General features: G+C 43.8%; 2 protein-coding genes across 2 annotated transcripts; one reads left to right on the forward strand and one right to left on the reverse strand.

Moving 5' to 3' along the window:
• Positions 1–9,323: 9,323 nt before the first annotated feature.
• BJ212DRAFT_1482617 (uncharacterized protein) lies at positions 9,324–10,479 on the reverse strand (the record flags this gene model as incomplete). Its single annotated transcript, XM_041340449.1, has 4 exons — positions 9,324–9,840; positions 9,893–10,031; positions 10,253–10,342; positions 10,404–10,479. 4 exons carry the CDS (start codon positions 10,477–10,479, stop codon positions 9,324–9,326), a joined length of 822 nt encoding a protein of 273 aa, XP_041191022.1.
• Positions 10,480–13,534: 3,055 nt separating this feature from the next.
• BJ212DRAFT_1482619 (uncharacterized protein) lies at positions 13,535–14,643 on the forward strand (the record flags this gene model as incomplete). Its single annotated transcript, XM_041340450.1, has 2 exons — positions 13,535–13,579; positions 13,636–14,643. 2 exons carry the CDS (start codon positions 13,535–13,537, stop codon positions 14,641–14,643), a joined length of 1,053 nt encoding a protein of 350 aa, XP_041191023.1.
• Between the last annotated feature and the right edge of the window lie 6,494 nt (positions 14,644–21,137).

Genomic DNA, 21,137 nt, shown 5'->3' on the forward strand with positions numbered 1-21,137 from the left:
AAATTCTCTTACATGCATTAACACTGTCTTTCTCACTGCATTCAGACTAAACTCCTTGAATTCAGCTGATTGCAAAACATCCTCAGCACTGCTATAAAATGGTGGGTTACACATAGTGAAGTCAAAATCCACTGGACTTGTATGCTGTGGTTAAAGAATATGCCCATCAGCCTGCACATGCTCAACAACAATGTGACTGTCTATAGAATTCTGAGAGACATTTTGTTTGGTGAATTGGACAGACCATTTGCTGATATCTGAATCAGATGTCCCCATCACATTTTGGAAGTATATTGTTTATGATGCTTACCGGTGGCTACAAAGCTCCAATTATGTTCAATACCACATGCCAATAACAGGTAGATTGCTGAAGCACCAGTGCCACTGCATCAGCAAATCACTTTGCCTCTGTGGGCTCTGTACAGCTCTGTACAGAAGGAACCAAGCTGTGGCCAGCCATTTTTTTGTGGTGGGAAAAAAAGTGTTTTACTGATGTGAATAATGTTTGCTCCACTGCATTTAACCTGGAATAATGTGATGCACATATCAAGCCCTTTGATGATGGTGGAACCGCAAGTGAATTTCGCTATGTCTTGTAACCAAGGAACATAGTTTAATCTGTATATCAAATTTCCCATATTTTAGCCTTCCTGCATCAATCCTCTAAAAGGTGAAAGTACCTGTTTGGCACATAATGTGCATTTGGTGTGAGATAAATAGTAGTTTGCAACAACAAGCCTCACTGGAGGGCAGAGTCTATCATCAGTGAATTGATGAGTTTATGATATGGTAGCTGTGTCATATCCCACAATCCAGACCCACGTTCCATCATATTCCCACGCCTTCCAAGCCTACATCTGGACCCCACTTCATATCCAGCTCATTCCCAGATCCCCTTCCACTGTGCTCCACACCTCAGCAGGATTGACTATGCTCCAGATTTATCCCTGAGCTCCGGACCATTGGATCTCCACTGCTAGCCTGATCCATACCCCCCTGTCCCATCCACCCTATACACACTCCATCCAGCAAGACATCTGAACTTCACCTTGTCTCGGATTCCGGACTATATCCACCTTCTCATATTCCGGTCCTGTATCCACCTTGTCTTCCAGATCCCCAGATCTCCGGACCTCTGGATATTAACGCTGGACCTATTCCCACCCTCTGTCTGATATCCTGCGCCTATCCCCATTTAGGCATCTCTACCTTCCCGGCTTTTGGTTACCTCTTCTTCCATCTTGCTTATTGATCCTTGTACAAGTCTTCATCTCTGAGTTCATTTACTTATGTTCCATCTTACTTACTAATGTGTTTCCACATGCTCATACATAGCCCTGCTCCTTTGCTTATTGATCCCCTCAGATATTCTCCAGTATATAACCCCTGTAGATACTCCTGTAGTTTCCTTAGTTTGAATATCAACTTAGACTTGCCCAATCCTCTCTTGGACTTTGGTCCAGCTAAGTCTGTCCTACCCATCAGGCCTAGGGATTGATTCCCTAGGCTGGAGCTCCGCCTTTCTGGCACTTCCCCTCTTTCTGGACTTAGGTCCAATCCCTGACCCTTCGACTCTACCTTAGTGTAGTCTTCCCCTGTTTGTTTCTACATCAGACTTCATCCAATGTAGCCCCTATTCCTTCCAGACCTCCGGACCTCCTGTCCCTTGTACCTCCAGGCATCCTGTCCTTCAGATGTTCCGCCCTCCATACCTTCAGATGTTCCGCCCTCCATACCTTCAGATGTTCCGCCCTCCATACCTTCGGACATTCCATCCTCCTAACCCTCAGACATCCTATCCTCCTGTCCTTCAGACACCCTGCCCTCTGTACCTTTGGACATCCTGTCCTTCTGTCCTCTGTCATCCTGTCCTCCTGTCCTCCTGTCCTCCTGTCCTCCTGTCCTCCTGCCCTACTGTCCTCCAGACCTTTGGACCTCCTATCCTTCCATCCTGTTTCCTGTAGAAGTATTACCTTGCAGTGGGAACTCTCCTGAGCACTTCCTGCATTCCTCCAGAACTCTCCTGCGCTCCTCTGGACATTTCCTGCACTCCTCTGGAAGTCCTCTAGCGCTCTCCACCAGAGTAGCCAGCCTCCGGAAGTCCTCTGGACTTCATTGGACCATCATTGGACCTCATATGAAATGAAGGGCACATACTCGGGTAAGGGGCACAGCGTACGAGCTGAGGCCAAGCCCCTCTGAGTCAGTCTCTCCCCCTTGAGCAACATGGTTCTTAACAAGCTGTGAGAAATATAGGATGATATAATTCTGCTCCTGCTGAATATACCTATGTATACAGTGAAAAATATGAGTGATCAGTACATAGCCATGGATATCTGAAAATCCATTTTACCATGAGGAGTTCATGACAAGATCATGATGTTGCACTGCTGCAGCAATCAATGTGCAATAGCATCATTGAGTCACACTTGTTGACTCATACCATATTCCTTCATTTATGTTTTGAACTACCAAGTGATATAAGACTTTATCATGGAAAGTGTCAAGAACCATGCTCAAAGGAGAGAGAGACTGACTCAGAGGGGCTTGGCCTCAGCTCATATGCTGTGCCCCTTACCTAAGTATGTGCCCTTCATTTCAGATGAAGTCTGATGATGGTCCGTCAAAGTCCAAAGGACTTCCAGAGGCTGGCTACTCTGGTGGAGAGTGTGGGAGGACTTCTGGAGAAATATCCAGAGGAGTGTGGGAGAGTTCCGGAGGAGTTTTCTCTGCACAGAAAGGGAAGAGACCCCAGGGTAATACCTCTACAGGAAACAGGATGGAAGGATAGGAGGTCTGGAGGACAGGATGTCCAGAGGTCTGGAGTATGGAGGACAGGAGGACTGAAGGTCTGGAGGACAAGATGTCCAGAGGTACACAGGACAGGACATGGAGGTATGGAGGACAGGATGTCTGAAGGTATGAAGGGTGGAACATCTGAAGGACAGGACATCTGGAGGTCTGGAAGGAATAGGGGCTACATCAGACAAAGTCCAATGTAGAAGCAAACAGAGGTAGACTACCCTAAGGTAGAGTTGGAGGGACAGGAAGTGGACCAAAGTCTGGAGAGAGGGTAAGTGCCAGAAAGGCAAGACTCCAGTCTAGGGAAGCAATCCCTAGACTTGGGACAGAGACATAGGGGACAAATCTGAAGGTCTGGAATTCCAGCCTAGGGAATCCTTCCCTAGGCCTTGTGGAAAAGGACAAGACTCAGATGGACTGAAGTCTGGAAGAAGATTGGGCAAGTAGAACAGGAACTAAGATATTCAGACTGAGGACTCTACTGGAGTTGTACAGGGGTTATATACTAGAGGATATCCAAGAGGATCAGTAAGCAACAGAGTAAAGCTATGTATGAGCATGTGGAAACACATTGGTAAGTAAGATGGAACATAAGTAAATGAACTCGGAGATGAAACCAGTACAAGGATCAATCAGCAAGATGGAAACAGAGATAACCAATGTCTTTATAACCAAGGGTCTTATATAAATGCATGTAAAATGTAATGACACCACAATTACACTAGGATAAGACTTCTTGCCAGTCTGTCATATCCCATAATCTGGACCCACATTCCATCATATTCCCACGCCTTCCAAGCCTACATCCAGACCCCATATCCAACTCATTCCCAGATCCCCTTCCACTGTGTACTCCACACCTCAGCAGGATCGACTACACTCCAGATTTACCCCTGAGCTCCAGACCTCCAGATCCTCACTGCTAGCCTGATCTGTTCAACCCTATCCTGTCCACCCTATGCACACTCCATCCAGCAAGACATCTGGACTTCACCTTGTCTTGGATTCTGGACTATATCCACCTTCTTGTATTCCAGTCCTGTATTCACCTTGTCTTCTGGATCCCCAGATCTCTGGACCTATTCCCACCCTCTATCCGATATCCTGCGCCTATCCCCATTTAGGCATTCTCTGCCTTCTGGCTTTCAGTCACCTCTTGTTCCGTCTTGCTTATTGATCCTTGTACAAGTCCTCATCTCCGAGTTCATTTACTTATGTTCCAACTTACTTACTAATGTGTTTTCACATGCTCGTACATAGCCTTGCTCCTTTGCTTACTGATCCCCTCAGATATTGTTCAGTATATAACCCCTGTAGATACTCCTGTAGTTCCTTAGTTGGAATATCAACTTAGACTTGCCCAATCCTCTCTCAGACTTTGGTCCACCTAAGTCTGTCCTATCCATCAGGCCTAGGGATTGATTCCCTAGGCCAGAGCTCTGCCTTTCTGGCACTTACCCTCTTTCCAGACTTAGGTCCAATCCCTGTCTCTCTAACTCTACCTTAGGGTAGTCTACCTCTGTTTGTTTCTACATCGGACTTCGTCCGATGTAGCCCCTATTCCTTCCGGACCTCCGGACCTCCTGTCCCTCATACCTCTGGGCATCCTGTCCTTCAGACATTCCATCCTCCTAACCCTCGGACATCCTATCCCCCTGTCCTTCGGACATCCTGTCCTTCTGTCCTCCGTCATCCTGCCCTCCTGTCCTCCCATCCTTCTGTCCTCCATCATCCTGTCCTCCTGTCCTCCTGTCCTCCTGTCCTCCGGACCTTCAGACCTCCTATCCTTCCATCCTGTTTCCTGTAGAAGTATTACCTTGCAGTGGGAACTCTCCCACGCTCCTCTGGATGTTTCCCACACTCCTCCAGAAGTCCTCTAGTGCTCTCCAGCAGAGTAGCCAGCCTCCAGAAGTCCTCCGGACTTCATTGGACCATCATCAGACCTCATACAAAATAAAGGGCACATACTCAGGTAAGGGGCACAGTGTACGAGCTGAGGCCAAGCCTCTCTGAGTCAGTCTCTCTCTCCCTTGAGCAACATGGTTCTTAACACAGTCCTTGATTAACATGGTCTACAACTTTTCTTCTTTCATGGTAGATAATGTGTGAGTTCTTGGGAGGCTCACTAAACCAATCAATGTGATTAACTTAGCCAGAGCTTTTGTGTTTTATCCCAACTTATAAACTTGTCTAGGATAAACTGTCTAGACACTGGAACATGGTTCCTCATTAAGATAATTCTCTGTAGAGACTATGGTCTCAAATACAAATACATTGACCAAAGACTGGTTGGTCAAATAGGTACAAAGTGGTGAGAAACTGGTCTCACAAATGAACAGATTGACCAAAGCTTGTGTTGGTCAATATCAGAAAACTAGGTGAGAAGTGGGTCTCACAAATGAACAGATTGACCAAAGCTCATGTTGGTCAATATCAGAAAATGAGGTGAGAAGCTGGTCTCAAATAAACTAAGTTTCTATCATAAGAAACTTATGTAATCTCAAGGGAATGTCTTTTCCCTGCACTTGGTTTTTCAAAGGGGCTTACTTTGTAAGCAACAATCTTCACAGTGAGTAGATACAATGACTATCACAATTGTACTTCAATAAGACTAAGGTGCCAGCTCCTCAAGTTCACAGTCAATGGATTTTCTACTTCTTGGTTGATAATGTGTTGTTTGTGGGTGGCCAAAGGGTAATAAATTACTTCTTTGCTAGATCACTTCTTGGTAGTAAAGGGAAGTATATATTTTGTCAGGTTAACTTAAACCTAGTAGGTAATATGGACCTCTGCTGAATCGAATATGATAGGCTGTTGTATAGGTAGTCCCTGTAAGATAGTATACAACCAATTAGACTAGAAATACTATAGTTTTCAAAGGCAATCTTGAGGCCTTCACTTTCTTCATAATCTCACACTATTGAGACAGAAAGAGGGAAAACTCCTGCACTTCAAATCTTATGAATCTCATGGTTTGAGACAAGAAAGAAGAGGGAAAAACTTCTTGATTATGTGAGAATAGAGTCCTTATATACATTTTGGAAACCATCCTTACTAAGCAATGACTCATCACTGGATTGGTAAGAATATGCTTACAAACCAAGCCTTTTGGTGTGCTGAATCAGCTGCTTACTAAAGTACATGAGTAAAATATTACAAAGCATGACAAATCACAACAAAACATGATAAGTCATGGAAATTATCCTTACAAATCAGAATATTACCAGTCACATGACATGCTTACAAACATATCTGAGTGGTTCACTGATGTAATCAAGTGGCTGAAACTATAAATACAAGTAAATAAATAAAGGGAAATAGATGACTAAGCTCATGAGTGAGAAATATATCCTTATACACTCTCCTAATCATCTCCTTCTATACTTCTTATATATGTCATGGTATGAACTCCATACCATGCATGACACCGAGAACTGGAAAGGTGGAGATGCCTAAATGGGGATAGGTGCAGGATCTTGGATGAAGGGTGAGAATAGGTCTGGAGATCTGGGGATCCAGAAGGAAGGGCGGAAACAGGACTGAGATATGTGAGGTAGTGGATGTAGTCCAGAATCTGAGAGGAGGTAAAGTCCAGATGTCTTGCTGGATGGAATGTGCATAGGGTGGATAGGATAGGGGTGTACAGATCAGGCTAGTAGTAAAGATCTGGAGGTCTGGAGCTCAGGGGTAATTCCATAGCAGAGCTAATCCTGCTTAGATATGGAGCACACAGCAGAAGGGGATCTGGGAATGAGTCGGAGGTGGGGTCCGGAAATAGGTTCAGAAAGCGTGGGAATATGATGGGATCTATGTCTGGCATATGGGATATGACAGAAAGCACCATTAGCACTTGTAACCTAATGTAGATTCCTATGAGAGTTTCCAACAAGGCCATGACTTTGTGCCATTATGGCTGGTGAGGTATGATAGTGTAATTAGGTACCATTTGTTGAGCAATATAATATTCCCTCATTTATATTTGATTTACAAAACTATGTAAGTGGGTTCAAATATTGTATGAATTACAATGTCATCCAAGGTCATACATGTGACCATCACCCTGCTCCACAAGGCCAGAAAATCAGGACCCAAGCACTCATTCACAATGACAATTTATTTGTACATGTATGTGTCCTGTTTCTTTCACAGTAAATGACTAGTTCTTTGGTGCTACTGTGATGTTCTCAACCAATTTTTTTTGACTGTTCTATCAGCCTCAAGGGTTCAAACATTTACAGGTATAGCTAAATTCATTGTCAATGACTGTTTACATTGACAGCCTTAGATTTTACTGATGAATTATTGTGGATAACCCCAAACCATGTGACCAGTGCAAGTGGCTGAAATTGATTTGTCATTGTTTGTGCAAGATGGAGCAAGGTGAAAGTTGGCAATGCTAGAGTGCTCAAGCTTACAGGATGCTTAGGTAAGCCATTTGAAAAATTTCATGCAAGTTCCTTTCAATTTTGTTTCACCACTACTACTACCACCCTCTTGAGCCCAATGTTTCCTGGCCTCCCCTTCCTTGTGTTCCCTCCCTAGCCCTTCATGGTGCTCCCTCCTTGGCCTTTCCTCATGGTTCCTCCCTGGCCCTTTGTGGTGGTCCTTTCCTGGCCTTTCCTTGTAGTCCCTCCCTGGCCCTTTGTGGTGGACCCTCCTTGGCCTTTCCTCATAGTTCCCCCCTGGCCCTTCCTCATGGTCCCTTCCTCACAGGTTAGTGGCATACTGATGCATGAAACAGGGTAACTGTAGCGCATCTGTGATGCAACATTGCTGCAATTATACCACCATTTCTCCCTTGCTGATGCATCAGCCCCCTCTCATGCTGATGCATCAACTCCCTCCCAGTGATGCATCAGTCCTCCCATGTGTTACAGTGCCCCACTCTTTTTCCCATCATCACTGCAGACTCCTATATGGCTGTACTTCTAATGCTTCCTTTTCACTGTGCTGTTTCCTCATGGTCTCCCTTATCTCTGACTCATACCTTGTTTTCCCATGAACCTTCCTTTCTTAGTAGTTGTTACCCTTTGCCCAGCATGGTCTGTGCACAATTCCTTTATGTATATAAACTCTAGTTACCACTTGTATTTTCTCTAACTTGAATCTACTTGAATCTACTTGATTCTCTCTGATACTTGAACTCTAGCTCCTTGGGAAGGAGGCTAGCCATTTGTCCCATTTGAACTCTAGATCCTGTGGGAGTCTAGATGATCGCTCCTGAGGGAGGCATTGACTCAATAAGGCTTAGTCCTTGATTGACTGTGATCCTTGATTCCTTTATTGGAACAATGCTCTATCCGAGTTCGTAACACCATGCTGATGCATCAGCCTGTTACAATCATATATGCCCCTATTCATTTTCTCTCTCTTTACCTTGTATTACATCACAAGCCACATGATGCTGCCATTAGGCTTATCTCTGACTCATCTCTTGTATTACATCACAATTTCCATTGCCATCACTAGATGACCTATTCTTGTTATTGCTGACGTGTCCTTTCTTATCTCTGACTCATTGTTGATCCCACACCTGCCCTAAACCACCTATGTTCACTATATATAGTCAACAATGTATCTTGTAGTTCTTCACTTTAATCTTACTAGGTTTTCACCTGAACATTCCTTTGCTTAGGATCTCCAATCCTAAGTTGTCTGAACCCAATATTCAAGTCAGAGACACTCTTTTCATCTTGTCTTAAAGACCTTTGCATTTGCAAGGTCTGAATCAACCTCAGCTGTCACTCTTATTGAGCTGCTGTTGTTACAATTATCCTAGTTCATAACACAGCCCCCTCTCATGCTGATGCATCAGCTCCCTTCCAGTGATGCATCAGTGATGCATAGTGCACCACTTGCTGACACATCTCACCCGCCTATTCAGCCACTTGTTCTTGCCTCCCCATTGGCCTTACTCCTTCAAATGAGACAGGTAATGCTAGCACAAATTCATATTGGTTCTTGCTACATATGCATGTACTATGGGTACTAATCAATCAATGTCCTTGTCTTGCTGAGTGATGAGTGAGTCATTGAATGAGTCTGCCAGTGCCAAGGTGTCAGTCCAACTAGTTCTAAAGGACTCAGCAAGCCTTTGACATAATGAAGCTTGATGTTTTGCATATGCTAACAGTCCCTCACACTCATCATCATTGACCATATCATGTAAGGCATCTTCTAGCCCACACTCATCCCAGCATTGCACATGCCATTCAAAAAATTGTAGGATTCTCCACATCTCTTCCTTCAGCAGCTCCATCTCTTCTACCCAGCGCATTGCCCATGCCCTGGCTTTGCACCATTTGATTCGCATATCTAATTGACTGCAAACCTTAGGAAGCCTCCAAAAATGAAAAAAATATATACTCACCTTTGAAAGCATTATCATTGTCCATCTCATCAGGTGCAGCTCCTTGCATATTCCAGATCCAAGATAATTTTCTTGTCCCCTCTGATTCCCCCCATAATAGATCTGTCATTGAGTGAATATCAGTTTGGTTTAGTGGCCTCAGTGACAAGTGTCACCCAGTCTGATTCAGCAGTGGTGCAAGAACAATGAGAGCCTTATGGGCATGCTCATATGTGCTGGCGGCAGTGTCAATCCTTGCTTCAACAGCCTTGAGTGTATTCTGTGCCCTCATATTTGCACCTTGACCACAAAGGTTGCGATCTTTATACTTGAGGATGGCAGTCTGAGCACACAAGTTTGAGTATAGGGAATGGAGTGCATTGTGAGCTTGCATGTAGTGTAGCTTCCATTCGATTGTTTGCAGGTGGATGTCACAAGGTGCTGTCCTGCCAATTTGGGATGGTAGCCAGAGTTTGATGGTTTCAAGTGTAGTTACTGCAGCAGCAATGTCACCAGATACTGACCTCTTACTGACACATAGTGCAGCAAGTGATGGCATGTACAGTTCCTGTAATTTAGTCCAGGTGTCAATCCTGCATTGCAGAGTGTTATTCTGCTGAAGTAATTTCCCTTCTTGATTATCTGAAGCATGGACACCAAGGCCTGTTCTGTCAGCTTTCATTTGTTGTCTATGAAAAAAAGTTAGTCAAAGGTCTCATATGCCACACTTGTGGAACTGACTGTTGTTCCTCAAGTTCTAAGCCAGTACTGATCAATACACTTGGAGTACAGCCCTTATGTAGTGCAAGGCAAGTTCCCATTTGAATGTCATTCTGATCATCCCTAGCCAGTTCCAGTTGCACAGAGGCCATAGTAACAGCTACAAAGCACAGAAAAATCAGCACACAGTGAGTGATGATGATCAATACATACTTTCGACCCTTCATTCAGTAGGAACAGATCACAAATCATGAAACAGAAATGAAGCATAGGTAATGGATCAGGGAGCAGGATGAATATAAAAAGGATTTGGCTTTGCAAGGTCACACTCCCATGCCTCTACCTGTTCTCTCCACTGGGTGAGAGTAGCACTATATTCACCTCTCAAACCTTCTTCAAAGTCATCAAGGGCTTCATGATGATCCTGTTGCTCTGGTAATGCATCCTTCAACTTGTGAAGCATAGTATGACCTGATAATAAAGGAGGTCAGCCCAAATACACTCTTTATGATATCAAATAAAGTGAACCAACCAAGTTTAACAACCTTTTTCCAATTTGAATCTCCAAAATAGTCATCAAGAGTGTCTTGCTGTGCACCTGGGCCCATCTCTTTCATACTCAAAGCAATGGGGTTAATATTTACCCAGCTGTGCTCAGGAGCTTCTCCATCAGTCCAACCAACCCCACTTTTGAAATTGAATGAGAATGAGGTTTGACACCCCTCAATATGAGCAGGAAGGTGGAACTTTGGGACAAAAAAAGAAATAGTCTTGAAAGCAGGCAGGAGTTGCATTGAGACTGGAAATGTGGTCATGCAGTACCATAATTTCTTGTGCCATTGGCATGTGATGTTGTAAGATACATTCAGAGTGTTGATTACTGTGTGGTGCAGCATCAAAAAGAATAAATAATCCATGTTAACATATCTACAGACCATTAGATTGCCAATGTCTGAATGAAAAACACAATTTACCTTTCACCCTTTTGGAGATCTCCAACAGCATTGGGCCATTTCATGTTGTGGCGGGCACAGTTAACAGTACCTAAACCTGTGGCAGCAAGTCCACAGTTAGGTTTCATGTCTGCCATGTTCATGGCATTGTGACTTGAGCATGTTGATTTCTGTAGAACATCATTAGTATAAGAAAAGAAGATATAAATAAGACAACCTCTTGGGTATTGTCTGAATTGCTGTCCATGCTGTCCAAGAAGCCCTTGTAAGCTTCATCATTGATGAAATAAGCCCAACCAGAACTCAGGCTTGGGTCCATGCTGTCATTTGAGACAGCCTTGTGTTTCAAGCAGAAGTTTGTGTCAATGGCAAGGAACAATCCATAGAGCCAACTAATAGTATCTATATCAGCAATAATACCACTCAAGCTCATCTAAAACTTACTGTCAAGGTACATCTTTCCAATCAGCTGGAAGGTTCTTACCTGGATGTGGACAAGCTGGGCACAATACAGTGCATTCACCTTGAGCTGTTGCATCTATGCCCTTTGGATCATGACCTCATCCTGAGCATTTGAGCATTTTCAGGTGATGCCATTCATGAACCATCTGCATAAATGACTCATATCAATCCTATAAAGAAGCTTGATTGACCATAAGAATACTTGAAATTTTGAACGTACCTTAATGAGAAGTAGACTGGTGTTGTCAGACATCTGGTGAAGTACATGATAGAATTCATAGGCAGATATTTTTGACTCAAATGAGAGCAGGTGATACTGCTCCAGAATGTGAAAAGTTGCAGCAGTTTTTGGATCAGAGGTTGTTGAAGGAAATAATGACATTCAAAGTAGCTGTTGCATATGACTTTCAGCTATTGCACAACCACAGAAGTTGAGTGCCACTTCATGTATACCTAAGATGTCAACAATGACAAAATCATCATTGAAAGCTTGGCAAGGATTGGCACATTGCCAGCCAGTGATATGACCAAGCTGAATGTGGAGGCCCAGGGCTTTCAGAGAAATTTGTTTGAAGTATTGGCCATTCCATTTCTGTATTTGAGATTAGGTCTGTTATAACAATTAAATGTGAAGACATACCTGCAATTGGTGAAGCAGGTGGTGCACATGGACTGACAAAATACAATCTGAGCAATGAAGCTCTGACCTGAAGCAATCCTGACACTTGTACTCTGGATTGGGACCATCACACTCTAAGCACGACCACATTGTCATATCCCATATGCCAGATATAGATCCCATCATATTCCCATGGTTTCCAGACCTATTTCCAGACCCCATATCTGACTCATTCCTGGATCCCCTATCCTGTCCACCCTATGCACATTCCATCCAGCAAGACATCCAGACTTTACCTCCTCTCAGATTCCAGACTACATCCACCACCTCACATATCTCAGTCCTGTTTCCATCCTACCTTCTGGATTCCCAGATCTCCGGACCTCCGGATATTAACTGTACTATCTCCAGACCATTCCCACCCTCTGTCTGAGATCCTGCGCCTATCCCCATTTAGGCATCTCTGCCTTTCCAGTTCTCGGTTATCTCTGTTTCCATCTTGCTGATTGATCCTTGTACAAGTCTTCATCTCTGAGTTCATTTAGTTATGTTCCACCTTACTTACTAATGTGTGTCCACATGCTCATACATAGCCTTACTCTGTTGCTTACTGATCCCCTCAGATATTCTCCAGTATATAACCCCTGTAGATACTCCTGTAGTTTCCTTAGTCTGAATATCATCTTACAGTGGCTCAAAAAACTGTTCACATGTTTTTGCATTTTTTACTATTTACAATATTGTGTGAGAATACATAAAGACCTCAGTGACATGCTAATACCATATTGTAGTGCTGCTTCAGGGCTTTGGATTGAGCACCACATTGTGAGAATCAGAGGAGATATGGTGGAGATACAAGGCTTACAAAATCATGACTCATGCAGACAGTTTTTTGAGCACATATTAAAACTATATAAATCATCATTTATGACACCATAACAATCATGCCACCATTAAATAAATTATAAAGTGGTGTCATTATGTCATTTTAAAACCATATCTAACTATACAAACCAAAAATTTCCATATGTCATGGTTATATTCACCATGAAAGCCACTCCCCCTGCTCAAAGGGATAATATCCTCTCTCTTTCCTATTCTGGCCTCTCTGCTTATCAAATTTCCTCTAGAACTGGAGTATCCAAGTCCACTGTGGCCAAGTTCATCAAAGAAAGTCACACAGACAAGGAAAACTTCTGTGAAGGGCATCCATCCAAGCTTACCTCTACTGATAGGAGGGCTATTATTCAACATATCACTACAGGAAAGGCTGATAATGCTGTCCAGGTCACCTATTACATCAATTCCACCATCACATTCCCTGTCTCTTCACACACTGTGAGAAACATTCTCAAGACAGCTCATCTCAGGTCAGTAACAAGGAAGAAAAGGCTTTCCTCTCTATCACACATAAACAGAGATGACTAACCTTTGCCTTAGCCCATCGGAATTGGATTACATGGACTGGAAGCATGTTATATGATCATATAAGACCACAATAAATAGGATTGGGTCAGATGGCAAGGTATATATGTGAAAAAAGAAGGGTGCTAGTCCTCTCTGCATATGTGTGATAGAGAGGAGAGCCTTTTCTTCCTTGTTACTGACCTGAGATGAGCTGTCTTGAGAATGTTTCTCACAGTGTGTGAACTTATGGGACCTTTCTACTCTCAGGTAAGAGTCTTATGTGCTGTCACTCCCACTATGTCACCTGACAATTTTTGACTTAGTCCCAATATCCTGATTGGTCACTGGATTTCTACAATGTTATGATGCCTCAAGCTAGTGTGCCTCTCAGCTCAATTCAACAATTTGAGACCCAGTTTTTTCAGCCCAGTCTTACTGCTATGGGATATCTTGGTAGCAGTACCATGCAGAACATGTCATTCAGCTCACCAGCTTCTTTGGGATTGTTGCTTGCCAACTCCATGCATGGGTGGAATTTCAACAACAGCAATTTTAATTTGACAGGGTGGGAGAAATCTAGTCTCTCTTCTTTGTTGACCTCTCCAACCTCTACTGAGCACAGTACCACAAGCCCTAGCCTCAACAAGCAACTTCCTCAATTTGCTTATCAGCTTCCCACCCTTCCAGCTGCCAACCCCCCTTCTGTGAACAAGACCACACAACCTGCTGAAGTTCCCAATTCACAGGCTGGTACCAAATGTGCTACAACCAAGTGCAAGTGCAAGTCAAACCTTCCTACAACCAAGTCTCTCACAGTACATGCCAACAAGCCTCACTCTGCCAACAAATCTATTTCAGACACTCCCACTGTTACAGCCACACCCACTAGAGTGAAATTCACTCCCCTGGTCAATTCTACTGAGCCTATCCCTGTGCCAGTGATCACACTTGCAAAGGTGGCCAAACCCAAGGCCAAACCAAAACCCAAATCGAAACCCAAGGCGACTTCTGTCAATATCAAGTCCAGTGCAGTAATGGAGATAACACATGTTGCTGCAGATGAAGGTAACACATTGAGTGATTCAACTACTATCAATAATATCATGCAAAAAGCTATTGCAAGTCAGATTGGAGTGACACATGTATCAAAGTGCATTGCAATAAAATCCAGGTGGAATGATATTGCTGACACAATTGGGTCTGATGGCCTGACATTTGTTGGTATTGGTAGCAAGGAAAATCCAGGTGTTTTGGTGGAGGTTGGGGGAACATCATTGAAGCATGCAGCTGACTCGACTGCAGAAGGCACAATTCCATCAAAGTATGTCTGAAATATCCTGCTCTATTCCCACTCACTAACAGAAACAGGAAAAGATGAACGAAGGCATGAGTGGACTGGCTTTATGTTGGCACCATGAAGTTCTCTGTTTGATTCATGCTTCAATCATATATTTTCATGTTACACAGAAGTAATACATGTGGTCACTAGACCTTTATCCTATCTATGATTAGTGAATGAAGTTATTCTTGCATTGTGAAAGCTCAGTGTCAAGAAGGAAAAGCTAAGATTGGACATGAGACAGAACAGAACAGTATGACTCAGACTTGCAGAAATTGAAAGAATATGAGTAATGTAGAAAGGAAGAATGAATATATGCACACACTACAAGTATTGGCCTGTGTCATGCATAGCAAAGATCAGCCACAGGACATAACAGGACAGTGTGAATCAGACTTGCAAAAATTGAAGAAATACTAGTGATCAAGTAAGACTGAATATATGCACACATGGACTCAAGACGGAACAGAACATTGTGGGTGTTAAGAACCATGCTCAAAGGAGAGAGAGACTGACTCAGAGGGGCTTGGCCTCAGCTCATATGCTGTGCCCCTTACCCAAGTATGTGCCCTTCATTTCAGAGGAAGTCCAATGATGGTCCGATGAAGTCCAGAGGACTTCTGGAGGCTGGCTACTCTGGTGGAGAGTGCAGGAGGACTTCCGGAGGAGTGCGGGAAACATCCAGAAGAGCGCGGGAGAGTTCCGGAGGAATGCAGGAAATGCTCAGGAGAGTTCCCGCTGCAAGGTAATACTTCTATAGGAAAACAGGATGGAAGGATAGGAGGTCCAGAGTATGGAGGACAGGAGGTCCGGAGGGCAGAATGTCCAAAGGTACAGAGGGCAGAATGTCCGAAGGACAGGATGCCCGGAGGTATGAGGGACAGGATGTCCAGAGGTACAGAAGACAGGAGGTCCGGAGGTCCGGAAGGAATAGGGGCTACATCGGACGAAGTCCAATGTAGAAACAAACAGAGGTAGACTACCCTAAGGTAGAGTTGGAGAGACAGGGATTGGACCTAAGTCTGGAAAGAGGGTAAGTGCCAAAAAGGTGGAGCTCCAGCCTAGGGAATCAATCCCTAGGCCTGATGAGTAGGACAGACTTAGGTGGATCAAAGTCCAAGAGAGGATTGGGCAAGTCTAAGTTGATAGAGCAGGAACTAAGATGATATTCAGACTGAGGACTCTACTGTAGTTGTACAGGGGTTATATACTAGAGGCTATCCAAGAGAATCAGTAAGCAAAGGAGTAAGGCTATGTACGAGCATGCGGAAACACATTGGTAAGTAAGACAGAACATAAGTAAATGAACTCAGAGATGAAACTAGTACAAGGATCAATCAGCAAGACAGAAACAGGGATAACTGAGAACTGGAAAGGCAGAGATGCCTAAATGGGGATAGGCACAGGATCTCGGATGGAGGGTGGGAATAGGTCCAGAGATCTGGGGATCTGGAAGGCAGGGTGGAAACAGGACTGAGATATGTGAGGTGGTGGATGTAGTCCAGAATCCGAGAGGAGGTAAAGTCCAGATGTCTTGCTGGACAGAATGTGCATAGGGTGAACAGGATAGGGGATCCAGGAATGAGTTGGATATGGGGTCCGGAAATGGGTCCGGAAAGCGTGGGAATATGATGGGATCTATGTCTGGCATATGGGATATGACAGTGGGAGTCAGACTTGGAAAATACAAACAGTAAAGATTGGACTTGAGACATAACAGAACATTGTGACTCAGACTAACAAAATACAAGCAGTAATGAGTAAGTGAGAAAGGGAGAACTGAGGGAGAAAGGACCCAGAATAAATATATGTGCACACTATAAGTAGTTGGGTGATAGGCTGGGAAAGCAGTGAGCTGGGAGCTTTCCTAATGCATGGCTGATGCATTAAGGATCCATGATACACTGTTGCATCACTGGATCCCTTGCAACTGTAGCAAAATGTTGCATCAATATGACACTGAGACCTGCCTTCCTTGGCCCTTCCTTGTGGCCCCTCCTCAGCCCTTCCTCATGGTCCCATCCTGACCCTTTGTGGTCCCCTCCTTGTCCCTTCCTTGTGGTCCCTCCTTGGCCCTTCCTCATGGTCCCATCCTGGCTCTTCCTTCCCTGTTTCTTTTTTGTCCTGTAACTACATATGTATTCTAATATATATAAAATTGATTTTCTTCATAAAATGAGTGTTAAGGTTGAGAATTATTTGGTACTGGTGATAAGATGGCAGGTAGTTGCAGGCAATTTGTCATGCTTGTGCTTTTGGTAGTTCTGTCCAACTTACTCCAGATAGTACCATTCTGATAGATATTCTATAAATTTTAGGGGTAGACAAAGCTTTGTAAACCTTTAGGGCCTGGACAGCTGCCGTTTGTTTCTCAGTTTGTTTCTCAGTTTGTTTCTGTATGTGGCGTGGCACTTGTGACATAACAGTGACCAACAGTGACCTTTGTGTGACAGTCTCAAATGCCCACTCATACCTCCCTTTACCACTGCTATGGCAAAGAAAAAGACTACTGTACCTTCAGCAAACAATGCTGGGACTTTAGCAGTTGCTCGCTGGACTGTCGAAGAGACATCCCGCCTTCTCAAATACCTCATAGCTCACCATGCTGAAGGTGGAGATGGGACAGGATTCAAACAGTCTACTTTTACTGGCGCATCAACTCATTTGCAGGAGCTGCCAGATGGCGTTTCGAAGGAAAACCATGTAGGGGGATCTGGCAGGGACTGGCAATCATGCAAACAAGTGGTTAAATGTATGTTCTCTGCTCATGCTAGATTATATTCTGATTGTAATTTGCACAGTGCAAAAAAAAATATGCCGCTATTATCGATATCAGATCTCAATCAGGCTTTTCATGGGATGATGAACTTGGTGCGAATATTGGTCCTGCTGACGCCGCTCGTTGGATGGCATTTGCAAAGGTGCGCTTCAGTTATGATATGAGAGGGGTACTGATATGATTATGAGTTTGCAGACATGTCCTGATACCAAACCGTTTCGCAACAAGGGCTGGGAACACTTCCACGAGATGGACGAACTCATGTGCACACAACGCCCTCGCAGTACCAACGCCTTCCATGCTGGACATGAGACATTTGAGTCTGAACAAGCACCCCCTGACGATGACCAGGCCAACAGAAATGATACTCAACCTGTTGTGGAAGATGAGGTAGAGCGGTTAGTTGATGAGTATGTCAAGGACCAGGAGCAAGTAGCAGGAATGGTCAGTGACAAAGGGAAAACGGTTGCCGAGAGAGAGGTAGTGGCTGAGGACGACGACAAAGACGATATTATTCCTTGGGAGGTGACTCCTGTCAGAACCATGGTCAAGCACAAGTTCATATCTACCCGGTCTTCAACACCCTCCCTCACTGCCTCTGGATCTGGTACTACAGGCTCTGGTCCACCATCAAAACACCGTCAGTTTAGCGGATCAGCAGGGGCACTCTACACAATCAATGACCAATTTTCAGCATTCAGCGACATCTTCCAAGCCTCGTCACAATCACACACTTCAAGCCCATCTATTATACTGTCACCTCAGTGCAAACAGGTGGCCATGCGATGCGCACAGGAGCTAGAAAAGCATCTTGACGATGATAGTATGGCAGCGCTCATTGAAGCATTTCAGATGGACATCAGTGCTGCTGATGCATATATGGTCATGACAGATGACGGTCCAAGGAAGTCTTTTGTTGATAGAAAAATCAAACATATTAACCAGCAGGTTCTGTAGATTCAAATACTAGTATTGTAGGTCTCTATTCACATATTCTGATGAGTGCAACAAATCCTATGGTAGTCCTCCCACATGGCGACCGCAATATGATCTCTGTCTTCAGTCGCCCACTGCCTCTCTTCACGGTCAGCTGGTCCCTCTGCAAGGTCGCCTCTAGACTCGCCTGGATCGCAGTCAACAATGTCTTCATCGGCAAATTCTTCTATTTCTGTTGGATCGTGAATGCAAATAAAATTATGGATCACACATAGGGCTGGGGGGATGCGAGCTTGCATCGACATACTATACTCTGGTGGGTGTACCAGTATCATGAACCACCTCTTGAGCACCCCAAATATTCTCTCAATAGCATTACGAGCTTGAGCATGCCAGAGATTATAAATTTCTTTTGACGTTTTTGGCCTGTCACAGCGTTGAGAAGACACTACAGTGAGTCGTATATCACTCACTGAACTGCAGCTCGCCCCCATTCAGCCAGATGGTACCGAACACCTCGGTACAGGACAAGGAGTGAGTCGCATATCCCAAACCCAGCATCTGCGAGATAATATCTCCCTTCTGGAATATATAGGTCTGTGAGCCGGGCATTATTGTAGAGTGTCGAGTCTGATGTTGATCCATCCCAACCACTGAGGACATACTGGAACTGGAGATCGAAGGAACAGCAAGCGAGACAATTTTGGCTGACACCACCTTTGCGGTTTCGTGATAGTTGCCGTTCTGCTGCAGACGGGCAGCATGCAATGTGGGTACCATCAATTGCCCCGAGTGCACCTGAAAAGTACAGGAAGAATTTAGAATTTTCCAATATTTCCTTTGGTATGGGTGCATTGTCATGCAGAAGGGATACAAATTTGTTGTAGAATGGAGCCGAAGATATGGCAAGTAGGACTTTCTTGAAATATCTGATAAGGCCTGTGTGAGGCTACTGGTAGTACAAATATCTTTGCAAGGTGAACATACTTTTGTATTGTTGTGTGAGAGTGCTGGAAGTGTTCTGCAACATGACGGCTCGATAACCCAGTCACACAGGTGTAGAGAAATATAGCAATCTGTTCATCAAGTGAAATATACTTTGAATCACAAAGTCCACAAGCCCGAAGTTCCTGTACAAGTGCATGAAATACAACCTTTCTCATCCCAAGCTCATTTTTGATCCAGTTGGGATGTCTGTTGACAAGCTCTTGCACCCATGCATGCCCAGAGAGGATCGAGGTATGGTAAGGCTCTTTATTGAGAAATGGGGTCATGTAAACAATTATAGCACCTATTATGAGCTGGATAACCATTGCTGCTGCCATTCGGAGGACATAGAACTGGTGAATTTGCTCTCTTGCTGCCAGTGGAGGCGGCATTGAGTCCTTAGTATGTGTGACTAAACCCTATGTCACTGCTGTTTGTATATATTGTGGTAAATGAAACTAACTGAGAAACAAACTGAGAAACAAACGGCAGCTGTCCAGGCCCTTATATTTTCGAGTCAATTACCTGATGCTTCATAGTTGTGAACCTTCCTTCCATTATGGCATTATTGGTTAATCTAGCTCAACTGTCGACTTCTGCCACACCTTCACTTCAACTGTGAGTTTGAGTGAAATCAGGACCTTTTCTCAATCATAAAATTTTATACAAAAATCAGGGAAGCTTCTTTCCTCAATAATGTTATGAACTAGGATGGTTGTAACAACAGCAACTCAATAAGAGTGACAGCTGAAGTTATAGTCAAGACCTTGCAAATACAAGGGTCGTAAGACAAGGCAAAGAGAGTGTCTCTGCCTTGAATATCGGTTCAGATGACTTTAAGATTGGAGATCTTAAGTGAAAGAATATCCAGGTGAAAACCTAGTAAGATTAAAGTAAAGAACTACTAAGTACATTTGTTGACTATATATAAGATATAGATGATTCAGGGCAGGCGTAAGTCAACAATGAGTCAGAGATAAGAAATGAGTCATCTAGCGACAGCTGCAGCGATCGTGATGTAATACAAATATAGGAAACAGGTCTAGTGGTGGCATCATGCAGCTCATGATGTAATACAAGGATAGTAGGGGAAGATGAATAGGGACGCATGTGACTGTAACAAATAAGGCTAAACATAACAATGTGATTGTCAATAGCAGAATTATGCTGGTTCTTGTGATTATGTACTATATATTGTGATATATGGCCTTGTACTTTCTTCACAAGTTCACTGATGACTCATCATCCAGCAGGGCTAATGAAAGACCATAGTCAAGATAAAGGAGTGCATCTGTTAAATGCCTACCCTCATTAGTATACCACAACTTATGGAGTTTGGATTTATCACTGTTCACCTTTGTGCAAGAGGGCTTTTAAAATCTATTGTACTCGATCCTGTATGGTTAATGGGACACTGGATAATTTCAGTATCTCTCTGATACAGTCGCCTGATGAACACGTACTGTGGTCTGAGGGGAGGGAAATGCCTCGCAAGTTCAGGAAAATTAGGAGGGTTGTTGTACAGATTACGAGGATACATGCAATTCAATTCCTAAGAGCAACTCAAGAATGAGAGGGTCCAATGATATGTGATTCTGGTTGTCATGACTTTAAGTTCTTACTAAGCGAGAAACCGAGTTCATAGTGATTATTATGTATGGCACAGATCATGGAATATTGTGTACAAGTCTTCGGAGGAAGGGATCAAATAAAGGAATTGACTGGTCAAGGGAGTCAGGGACTAGTATGAGTAGCCAGCCAACTACTCAAAGCAGAGTTTATGG

Source organism: Suillus subaureus (genome assembly GCF_016647635.1).
Source record: "Suillus subaureus strain MN1 chromosome Unknown BJ212scaffold_24, whole genome shotgun sequence".
Lineage (NCBI taxonomy): Eukaryota > Fungi > Basidiomycota > Agaricomycetes > Boletales > Suillaceae > Suillus > Suillus subaureus.